The 12,040-nt window shown below is 38.9% G+C and overlaps 1 protein-coding gene across 1 annotated transcript in view; it reads left to right on the forward strand.

Moving 5' to 3' along the window:
- LOC140236591 (uncharacterized) overlaps positions 1-8,825 on the forward strand; it is a 98,452-nt gene extending 89,627 nt beyond the window's left edge. The window contains exons 55-56 of the mRNA XM_072316517.1: positions 4,570-4,782; positions 6,588-8,825. Coding sequence (XP_072172618.1) covers positions 4,570-4,782; positions 6,588-6,794 — 420 coding nt within the window. The 3' untranslated portion in view covers positions 6,795-8,825. The remainder of the gene's footprint in view (positions 1-4,569; positions 4,783-6,587) is intronic.
- Positions 8,826-12,040: the final 3,215 nt, after the last annotated feature.

The following is a 12,040-nucleotide window of genomic DNA, read 5'->3' on the forward strand; positions in this document are numbered from 1 at the left end:
CACACTTTTGAGCCATGACATGATTTTGCCTCTAAAATACCTTTTTAATTGTGCATCAGTGTCTTAATAGATCCACAAAGTTTGGCAGCCCTGTAGGTAATTACACTGTGATAGTACTGTAATATGGTCTCACTACCAGCGGTGTACATTGTATGAAGCTCCACTTTCGTCTATTGATACTGATCTTCTAGAGTGGAGAACCTAATTTTCTTTTTAACCCCGTGCATTTCAAGGTATACATTTTCACACCAGAGCCAAGTGGGATATCCGGGCATGCATGAGCTTAAGTCAGAATCTCAGTTGATGAGTTTGGAGTATTCTATATCCCCTGTGCTACAGCAGTCCTACAATTATGACTGATATTAAGTGAAATTCATATGCACATGTATTTCTCTTGCTGTGGTTTTGTTGTGCCTTCATCAGAATTGACCAGACCTTTGTTTGGAAATTGTGTGCATTATGACTGTTGCAAAAAGATAGCACATTTTCTAGTGTATCATATTTATATGATGTGTGTTTGTGTGTGTATGTGTGTTTGTATGTCTGTATTTTATATATATACATATATATATATATATATATATATATATATATATATATATATATATATACAATGTATATAGAATATACTGGTATAATTCTTGCTGTGTTCATGTTGTGTCTCCAGCATGTCCTTTGCAGAATCAACTTGACATATGAGAGATAAATGCAGGTCATGGCTGTTGCAAAGTGGTGACATGCTTTGTATTGTATTACAATTTACATGTTTTTTTGTATCCTGCATGGAAATCTAAAATATAACGTTTGACTGATTTAACTGCTTTTCGTTTGCTGTTGGAAAGGGATCGGATAGCATACTTTGTGTTGGCAGTTGGAGCTTGAGTATGTGTGTCGTGTCACTACAAAGCTGTGTAAACATACTTGCAGACATCACTCCAGTGAAGTGAGGGCTACATCAGCTTTTTCTCAGATTTTCAGATTCTTTACTGCCTAGATAAAAATGTGCTCCCATATGTTCAATACTAGGTAGATGTTTTGGATGTGATTAAGTATACCTCATGTGTGAGTATGTGCAGAGGAAAATTATTTTGAAAATAGAGATTACTATTTCAAAAGTAGGGAAGATTATAAATGGGCTCTTACGATATCATCTTTAAGCTTTAGCAAACCCATATAAGACGCTGTTGATTTAGATTGCTTAACCATGCAACCAGATACAAATAATCATCCTGCCACAAGGAGGATGTGGTTAAAGTGGTCTGGATTAGTAGCTGCAATCACATGTGAGGCGGGGATGTCCCCGAAACCTCCCCGAAACCTCCAAAAGAACAGACAGTGTGCAGGTACAGCACATCTGCCATAGGTCCGACGATACCTGTTCCCGTGCCAACAGTTGAGGTGAACCACTCTGGAACCATCATAGTATCCAGAGTTTCATTGATGGATTCAACACTTTTCTAGACATTGTCAACTAGACCAACTTGGAGTAGGGAAACCCCCTCTCACTGAAAGTGCAATTCCAGACCGCGTTCAAGTTGGTTTGTAAATAGTTAAGTGTTAGTTTTCAGTTTCAGTTGTGTGGTTTTTTTTTTACTTCTCCACTTGTACATATGAAATTATTTTGACAAACTCAGCAATTTTCACATCAAAGTGTAAATGAGAGAATGATATTATCATGTGTGTAATATACATACATATATATTTCATCATATCGTAACCCTAATCTGGCTGGGCTTTTTAATGTAGCTGTGCTATATCCAGGGCCCCGTTTTATCAAAAGATTAAATCGATTTTAAATTTCCTTACCACACAGGCTGCCATAGACTTACAGTTGAAATCAACTATATAATCAACTTTAACTCTTCATAGAATAGAGCCCAGGTAAGGCAGATTTTATCCCCAATTGGTTTCTTACAATTCTTTCTTACTTTCAATTGAAGGAACAAAACACATAAAAACAGATACAGTAAAACGAAGAATGTTCACGTGCATTTTAATTTCCAAGCGCCAACATTCGCGAAATTAAAATGCATGCGAAAATTCTTGCCTACACAGTATGCATTAGATGCCAGTTGCAATTCGTGAAAATTTCATGCTGCAAGAAAGGCCATCGGCTGCAATTCGCGAAATTTTCTTGCCGCGAATGGATCATGTTTTACAGTAAACAACTTTAACTTCTCAGTATTTTCAACATCATTTGATCGAGAAGGACAACTCGGGGTAATATATGACCAGACAGAAACAAATTTGAAGGGACAAAGAAAGGGATATGTACCTGCATGAATAGGAAAAAGTTGAAGGAAGAGAAGTAATAGTATACAGTATTTCTGAGTTTGGAGCTACAAGTCATACAGAAAAAAACAACATCAACAACTAAGTTTTCTTGAGATTTTGTATGTAAAAAAAGAAAAAGAGAATTTAGGATAAAATCAGTCAAACAAAATTGCAGAGGGCTTATCAAAATTAGATCTAAAATAGGAAAGTTGTGGAATCTTAGATGTACCGTGTTTTCACAAAACAACGATAATAGTCACAACCACATACAAGTACTCAAATTGGCAGCAGTGATGATGTTATCACGTCACAAGTCTTTCATTGAACTGTATGCAAATCTTCAATAGATTTTCCGTCTTGACATGAAATATAGGAGTATGGTGTATCCTTCGCATCAAATTTATGTGGTTTTGTATAATTATACAAAACCACATAAATTTTTACAACTGCAACCTCTTGCCTCTTAAAAGTCATTATCCTAAGGATAATGACTTTTAAGAGGCAAGAGGTTGCAGTTGTAAAATCATCAAAAGAAAAAAAATCTGTATTTTGATATGACTCTTGTCCCACTGTATGTGTATTTGGTAAAAGTTGTGGAATTTTAGGTGTACCACGTTTTCACAAAACAGTGATAATAATTCTTTCTTCTTTTAAGGCTTTTTTACAATTTTATTTTTTTGCTTGTATCCGGTTTTGATAAAACTTCTTCAGTTCTATTCATCTGGTTTCACTCTATCAAAGTCAACCTGATGCATATGGTTTTGGAATGGCACTTTGAAGAGGAAGGGGTTTTCCCTACTACGAGCTGGCCTGGAATGATGTCTGTAGGAAAGTGTGGAATCCATTAAGGAAATTCTGGAGAAATTCTGGCACATGAGGGTCGACTAGAGAACCCCCCCCCCCCCCCCCCCCCACAGATTCTCTTGCAAGTCAGGATATATGAGAGGAGGCCCTGACTGCTAGAAAAAAGAGAAATGGTCTGGATTTTAGCTCAAAGGTGGCAACCCTCCCTTCCCCCCCCCCCCCCCTGTAATTAGGAACCTCCCTTTCCCTGGAATGACTTCTAGAGAATTGTGTCAAGCAGAAGTTTCATTGTCAAAAATTTGGATTTCAACACCATAAATTCTCTGCACAGACACGAGTAGGAAGGTGTGCAAGTCTCTCGATCACTTTGTACCTGGGGGGGGGGGGAGGGAGGGGGGTAGTGCTGCTGAATTCAGGTCCTTGGTGTTATTCAGTGCTTGGGAGTTTATTAACACGTTGAGGACGGACTGATTTTGCTATAACGCGCATTTCCCATAGACGCCTGCCCGAGTATTCTCGGAACTCGTCTTCAATGAGTTAAAGTGAAACTTCGATCAAGAGGAGACTCAGCCAAACATCACATGTAAGGGAAGTTCAAGACAACTTTTGAAAGCCTTTACTCTCACAACATACAAGCACCAAACATGATGGCATTCAGTACCGGTACATTTAAAGACATGCATACACTTCTAACAACCATTCATGGTGCAGGAGCAAACTGCCTAACTGTAAGCTTGCATGTAAATGCCTTGGCAAGAAGCTCAAAGAGTTATCAACATTTGTGGGCGTGTCTCCTTGGACAGCAAGCCACACCCAGGGGTGTGGCTTGCTGTCCAGGGGAGTGATAGGCTAGTGCTCCGAATATCCAATGAGGTACACGTTTAAGGTGATAGGGATCAATTAATTTCAGATGCAGAAAAATTAATTTGAGCGAGCAGCTATATCAAAACATATCTTAATGAATGAGGTTTATATCAGTCAGTGTATTCATACAAATGATGGCATGTTATATGCCGTTTCAGTACTTACTGGAATAAACCTGAAGATTGCGAATTAAATGTCAGAGAGATATTGGAAAGATAGAGCTGAGTTTACCCATTGATCTAGCAGAGACCTAATGTTGGATTTTGTGATATTGCTTGGTGGTTGATGTTTTTAACCATTGTCTCCTTATCCTTTTTTCTCTGATTTTTTTTTCAGTCAATATTTCCAGATCACCTCCGGCTGGTTCCTGCTATTTTAACAACAATGTCTATGCCAGGCATGTATGTAACGAAGGCCAAGAAAAGTATCAAGGGTTGAAGAATTCAAGAGCAGTAACCATGGTAGTGGAGGCTGTATAGAATGGTGCTCAGGATGCTTGGAAATTGATGATTCTTCGTTATTCCCTCCCCTTTCCTTCCAACAATTCCTCTTTTTTCCCCACAATCCCTTCATCCTTCCCACTCCACATCTCCCCTTCCCACAATGCCCTCCTACATCCTCACCCAGATACCAGCCTGTGACCGTCTCTTCGGAGACCCCTGCTTCACACGCCGCCACTACCTCTCCGTCTACTACACCTGTCGGCGGCACCCGGCGGTCAAGCACCCCCGCCTGCCCTACAGGAAGGTCATCTGCCAGGACCATCCGGTCATGCTCAACTGCAGGGGCGGCTACATCAACGTCCTGACCGCCAGCTACGGACGGTCAGCTGGACGAGAGGTGAGACAGGGGAAGGATCTGGGTCTTGACGGGGGGTGGGGATTTTGAAGTTATCTTTTTGATGATGGAAACAGGGTTCAAGTAAGGGAACTTACAGAAACTGTTGTTGTCATGGAAACATCTCATCAAATTAGTTCACTTTGTCACAGCCAGTAATATCATCACAATTTCGACAAGATTGAATCAAGGTCGATGGAGGCTGCAAATGCCGTCATTATGATTCTTATTCAATTCACCAATGAATAAGCAATGATCAAATCTGGGTGAGGTGCTTAGGATCAGAAATAAATAACTTGACTGCAGTCAGGGCACAGTGCCTGTGTATTTTGTTTTTTCCTGACACAAGATGCTGCAGTCAGAACACAGAAATCATATTCAGAGATGAAGTTGTGCTGAACGAATGATCACAAGGATTTCTATGCAACAAATCAACAAAAGTTAGAGCAAAGAGAAGTAAATGTAAAGAAAACTGGGCGACTACTGGTAATGGCAATAATTCAAACATGTTATCCTATGCTGGAGACATTAAATATGAATCTCCGAAATCCAAGGAAAGACCAGTACATGAGGGAATTTTGAAGTTTCTAATGATTTGCACACATCTAAAACATACTAGGAAAAGTTTTGGACAGATTCTAACTCAGATATAACTCAGTATAAAAATATTTTTGTTCTGATTTGATGTTGATTAACCCTATTCTAACTGGGCTATTTGAGACCAAGTTTTTACTGAGGGGGGGTCAATTTGACCCCCCCTTCAGATCTCGGCCGCCGATCGTGCGATCGCCGTGAAATTTTGCCTGAAGATAGAGCTGGATGTAAACTACAAGATAACATGGTCATACAATAGAAGAATATTGCCTTTCTATTTTTAATAAATAAATTATGCAAATTTGTGCATGAAATCATATTTTCACCTATAACTCCATTAAAAAGACTGGAGGATTGCTAAATTTTTGTGTCAGAATTCCTCAAGACACATCAAACAATTTTCTTGAAAAAAATTAGCACAATCGAAATCAATTTCTTATGTTTTTTATTGTTTTGTTAATTTCTTATATATTTTATTGTTTTTTCGACCTTTTGTTTTCTATTGTTTTTTTGCCAAAATTTGTTGTAGGCACTTTTTCAGGCTTATCTACACTAGAATTGATTAATTTCAATGGTTAAAAGTTGAAATAATCTAATTTATATAAATTTAACCAAAAAACACAATTTGCATTGGATTTGCACACGATATCATGAATTTGAACTGTTTTTTGGTTGACATGCATATGCAAAACATTACGTAACTTCAAAACGGTGTACCCCGACGTCGCAAGTTTGGTCTCAAAATATGCGGGAGACTTCAATGAAAAAAGTCGTGAAACGACGCGGCAAAATCTTTGCGCGTTGCGAAATCGTGGCGCGAAACGTCGAGGGGGGGGTCAATTTGACCCCCCCCCCAGTTAGAATAGGGTTAACAGAGTCCTAGCTTTCGATCTTGGCAGAATCTTTGTCAGAGGCAAAAGCTAAAGTTTACCTTTTCATTTTATCATTTATGTGTGTAATCATACCTCTGATTAAGATTCTATAAGGATTGATGATCTCATGCCCCCTTTGACTCAATTGTAGTCTAATGGCTCGCTATTTACGCTAGATAAAAAGGTCTCAGCAGCTTGGGTTTTTTTTCTGAAATGTGATTTTATGGCAGCATTTTACAGTAGTATCCTTTCTTGTTACAGGACATACAATCTTGACCTACCAGTATTCATGATGGATGATTTACATACATTCATCAATCTCTGTCTCTCTCTCTGCAATAGATATGTGCCCATGACAACATTGCCGATCAGTCGTGCCACGAGCCAACCTCGAGGGCGGTTGTCATGAAGCTCTGCCAGGGTCACGAGAAGTGTGAGATCTGGGCTAACGCGCGAACCTTCCCCGACCCCTGCCCCAACACCTACAAGTACCTGGAGGTGCAGTACGAGTGTCTTGACTCCAAGCTCCTGTACTACACTGGTGCCTAGATGCCAGTGGATTCGCTCCAACAAATCATACTCCTACCTTCCCCTTTTATCATCCTGTACAAAGCACACAAAAAATAAACATATACCAACATAACTACCCATCACTACTTGGCATATCTATATGGCTGTAGGCAGTTTGGCTTCTTGCATATAATTTCCCATAAAGCAGAGTCTTCCATTCCATCTTTCAAGAGAAGCTGTTCTTTCTGATATCTCATGTCATAATGTAAACTGTAAAAGCTGTTATTTTTGCAATTTGACGCCAAGGCTATCTTGTAAGGGTACTATAATGCCCGTCCGTTCACGATATTATCATGTGTTATACGGCCCAGCGATGATTCACGAAATTCATCAATATTAAACCCTCGTGAAAATAACAGTTTTCACAGTATCCATTTTCTTCTTGCCTATTATCAGTTGTGCCTCACATTGCATGCAGACTAATGTGTTTCACATTTCACTTAATCAATTAAACAGGCATTTAATTCTCACATATGTGACTGATGTGCTAAATTCACAGAGCCACCAATGAATTTCCTCTCATAACATGGTTTCAATAGGCAATTGCCATTAATATTTCAATCTATTTTCCATCTTTCTTTTTATAGAGGTTTACGAGTACCTTTGAGTGATTCGACTCTCACATTGGCCAAGTCTCTTTGCTCTCTATCAATTGTGAAACACCATGAGTCGTTGAGTAATTCTAAACTTATTTCCATCTGTACATCCAGTTTCACCAAGGAGGTAGTACCTCCTTGGTTTCACACACTTCAAACAGTTTTCTACGTGTGTTAGATTTGTCAAGGATTCATTGATCACCACGCAGAGTACCTGATCTACCTACCCCAGGCGTAGTGTCATCATGCACGGGGATCCCTAGGCCTTATTTAATGGCTGCTTGCAGATTGGAGAAGCCTATCTGACGGGTAGATCGCAGATGGCAGGGTTCAACTCGCAGATGGCAGAGTTCAACTCGCAGATTAATTTCTCAACCATGCAGGGGTGGGGAGAATGTACCATTTGAGCTTTCAATTCAGAGCAAAAAGAATTGATGGATACAGAAATAGAATGATATCAGACAATTTTCTTAACCTCATCCATCAATTTCATAGTTATGTATCACATAAAGAGAGCTATCAGTCCCTTGTGTGTAACTTGTACATTTAACCCTACAATACTGGAACTTGCAGTGTACAATGTACATAATTGTACCTGCATAATGATCATTTAGAATCATAGGCAAGTTGTATATGTGCACTTTTTAAGTCACTTGGGGTACATGTACCAAGACTGTAGAACCCTGCATACATGAATATTTTATCTCTTCACAGTAACATGAAGTCTGCTAGATAACTTGTACAGGCAAAGAAAGTGCACTGACATTGTTTACATACTGGAGAGCTGGAAAGCAGGAAGGAGAAATCTTCAAGTTAAATAAAAGTTTCCAGAGGGGTGTTTCGTAAAGCTGTTCTTAAAGTTACGAATGACTTAAGAACGACTGGTGTTCAGTTCTTTTGCTGAATTATTGAAATTCTGATAAGTATAGCACATCAGAACGTGTTCCAGTCTTTCTTGAGTCGTAAGTAACTTTAAGAACAGCTTCATGAAACACCCCCAGAGAGTAAAACACCTTTGCTGGATAAAAATTCAAATCCCCGTTTCTGCAGTTATCAGTGGCGGATCCAGAGGGGGGTTCACCAGGCGCACGAGCCCTCTTTATTTTTTTGTTAAAACAAAAGAAATAAAAAGAAAAAAATGGGGGGGGGGGGGGACTCATCTGCGCTCCTTTAATTTTGCAAAGGCGCCTCCCCTTTACGGAATTCCTGGATCTGCCCCTGAATTATGTCTGCATGCTTGCAATTATTATTGTCTGTCTATGGCTCATTCATACTCCCCCACTCAGTGTAAGATATTTTTTCATCAAAGTGTGTAACATCTGCTTCTATATCAATACTAGTAATAATTGTATAACCAAGTTAGGCACATTGTGCAATAAAGACATATGCCACAGTGCATATTGGTTCAAACGGATATGTGGTTCAGTGTTTGACTCTTCATAGTTTGGTTATATACTGTAAAAGTGGAAATTTTTTGTGCAAAAATATTTGTGTGCTTTTATTTTTGCGCCTGTATAACACAGTATAATGTTACAATATTTAATAAGTTTTCTCTTACCCTCTCTGTCCACCTCTATCCCACCCCCCCCCCCTCTCTCTCTCTACCATTGTTATCTGACTCGCTGATCAGGTTTTGTTTAGATTATCGAACAATTCTCCCCCCCCCCCCTCCCCAACACGCATACACCGATACACACATCCCGCATGGCATTTCTTTCTTGCCATATCCACATTCTGACAGAAACAAAAACTTGAAAACTCATCCCAAGGTCAAGTCACTTGTGACTCATGTGTCACTGTTGATTATTGATGCAAAGTTGTGATGAGAAAGAGTATGAGTTAGAAGCAAAGCAAAGACAGATAAACAAGGAAGGAAAGAAGGCGAGCAAAATAAAGGGGGAAAAGAGCTATGCTTTTAAAGGGTGTGTACAGTTCTGGTTGAGGTAAGGATTTAGCTTTTAATGTATTGCAAGATATTCAGAAACCACTCTGAGATGTCAAAGAGCATGCAATTTTAAGGGGTATCAAAAGTTTATCTGATGAAAATCGGTTTTGAAATGGCTGAGATATCCAAAAACAAGATGAAACAAAGAGATCCTAATAGAAGGCGTGGCCTGTCGCCTTTTATTATTATCACTTTTTTTTTTTTTAGATATCTCGGCCATTTGAAAACCAATTTTCATCAAATAAACATTGAATCCTTCTTAAAATTACATGCTCTTTCATATTTCATAAGAGGTTTCTCATTATCTCACTTAGGAATGTTATAAACCTGAATCCCCACCTCAACCAGTACTGTACAGTCCCTTTAAGCTCCAATCATATAGTATACGCATACTAAATGATATTGTGGTTTATTCTGATAAAACTGTCCATCTCAAAATGTGAGTTTTTTTATGGTTGAAAAATCTAGTTTTGTTTGTTTTTGTTTTTTTGAGGGGGTTGTGTGTGTTGTTGTTTTGTTTTGTTCTGTTTTGTTTTTGTTTTTGTTTTTGTTTTTTGAGATGTGGGAAACAGCATGTCAGACATGTGGGCTTGAGAAAGACCCAATGTGTGAGACTTGGTAGGTGTCTTATTTGTGTGTTGTCTGTGTGCGTGACTGTGTGTGTGTCTGTGTGTATGTCTGTCTCTCTGTGTCTGTGTTGTGTGTGTCTGTGTGTGTTAATCTGCCAGCATAAAAACAAAGAAGTCAGTAAAAGAATATGATAGATGCAAGAAACTGTTCTTACCATTGGTACCAGGTATATGTAGGTCCCTACATGTAATAATAGTGCAGTTACCTGTGGGTAACTACAGTAATCAGTAGGTAATATACTGATTGCAGGTAACTATTATCACCGTTGATTTGTTAAAGGACCTAGGCCCAACCAGTTACTCGTGCACCAAGTATTACTTATGAGACAACCACATTCCATAAAAATACAAACAAAGAAAACATCTGTAACTTTCAAAATTTAATCAACATTAACATGTTCACTATAGTACTGCCATGCTCAAGAGTGTAAAAGGTCAATTACTTTTGAACATGTGCACTTATGAATGGAGATCAATGAAAATACATAGTAGATACATCATGTACTTCATGCGAAAGAGTTTTCTACTGTATCATCAGAATTTAATAAAAGCCCAAATATTGTCTGGTATCTTTACACATACACCCAACTATAATGTCTGTATGTCTACATGTACTTAAAATACGAGTGGAAAACGGTTCCTTTGTGGACCCAAATTGATTAGATCAACATGATTATTCTTGACCATCAATTTTGGTTATGCAACCATTTTTGTGTCTAGCCCGTATTCGGGAACGTAGAATAATCTAATGGCATCTGTTACGTAAATATGAAGGGGAAATTGATTATAAAAATGTTGTTTTTTTAGCATTCTCCAAAAGCTACCTTCGGGCTTTTATTCACTATTATAATTATCACTATAGTTACAAGATCTATTACTTTGAAAGACTGAGAAAGAAGGGGGGAAGCAGTGATCTAAAATATGGGAATACATACCATGTTTTACTATGATTAAAATCTTGATATCATGTGATAATCCTACACTTAGTACTACGCGTAAACTCCTGAGCGACATGGCACTGGACGAACGACAAAGGAGAAGAAAAAAAAAGAAATAATTGAGAACACTCTATAATCATCGATATACACTCTCTCTCTACAAGTACCATTGCCTATACTGCTGGAAAAGGGATTCATTTTGAGCCGCAGCTCAAAAGTGAACAACTTTTGTGTTTGCCGTCTTTGATAATATAAAAGCAAAGATAGTTGTTAACACACGCAGAATCACGCTCCTACATGAAAACATCCTAAACCGATATGCACACATCATCTCTGAGAGGCAGTTGGCTCACACTTTGTATTATTTGCTTGCTTTCCGCCTATTTTAGTGAGGCGAATGTATAGGCACTTCCGGTATCTCTCGAGTTACCCTCACGGAAACACTTATCAAGTTTTGAAGCTATATGACAACAGCGTGGCTGCCAACACTCACACAGACCGACGAGGAAGAATGCGTGTGCTTTACGACTTTTGTCTCAATGGGCGAAGAATATTCCTGCACTAGACAGACGTGTGCATTTCCTTGCCACAACATACAATGATATCCAAATTCAATGAAGCACCCAACAAAATAGCTGACCAGTAACTGTGTGAAGGAGCGCCACGGGGTTACCTACAGACAGGATACTCCACAGCTTTTTATCAGCCTCGGGAGGAAATCAATGCGACACGTCGGAGCACACATTCGTAAGTATTAAATTTTGTGCAAGAAACAATAAGTGATAGGCAGAATATGATTCGCAAGCATGGGAAATACCCTAAGGTTAAAACTTGATACATGTACTTGATTCAAGGACAACGAGTAGAGTTAACATTTCCCATTGCTCAACTTGATACATGTACCAGATTCAAGGACTACGAGTAGATGTTACATTTCCCATTGCTCGAGCCCAGTGACACTTCAGAGTAATCTTTTCCACGCCAACGGTGGGTGTGGGACGGTTATCAATTTTGTATGGAATGCCCAAACCGCCTCACCATTCGATGTAAAGTTATATTTTACCGCGAGACGAGAGCGAATAAATATTCACGGACATACACTTTGTCACATCATAAA

Source organism: Diadema setosum, chromosome 13 (genome assembly GCF_964275005.1).
Source record: "Diadema setosum chromosome 13, eeDiaSeto1, whole genome shotgun sequence".
NCBI classification, from domain to species: domain Eukaryota; kingdom Metazoa; phylum Echinodermata; class Echinoidea; order Diadematoida; family Diadematidae; genus Diadema; species Diadema setosum.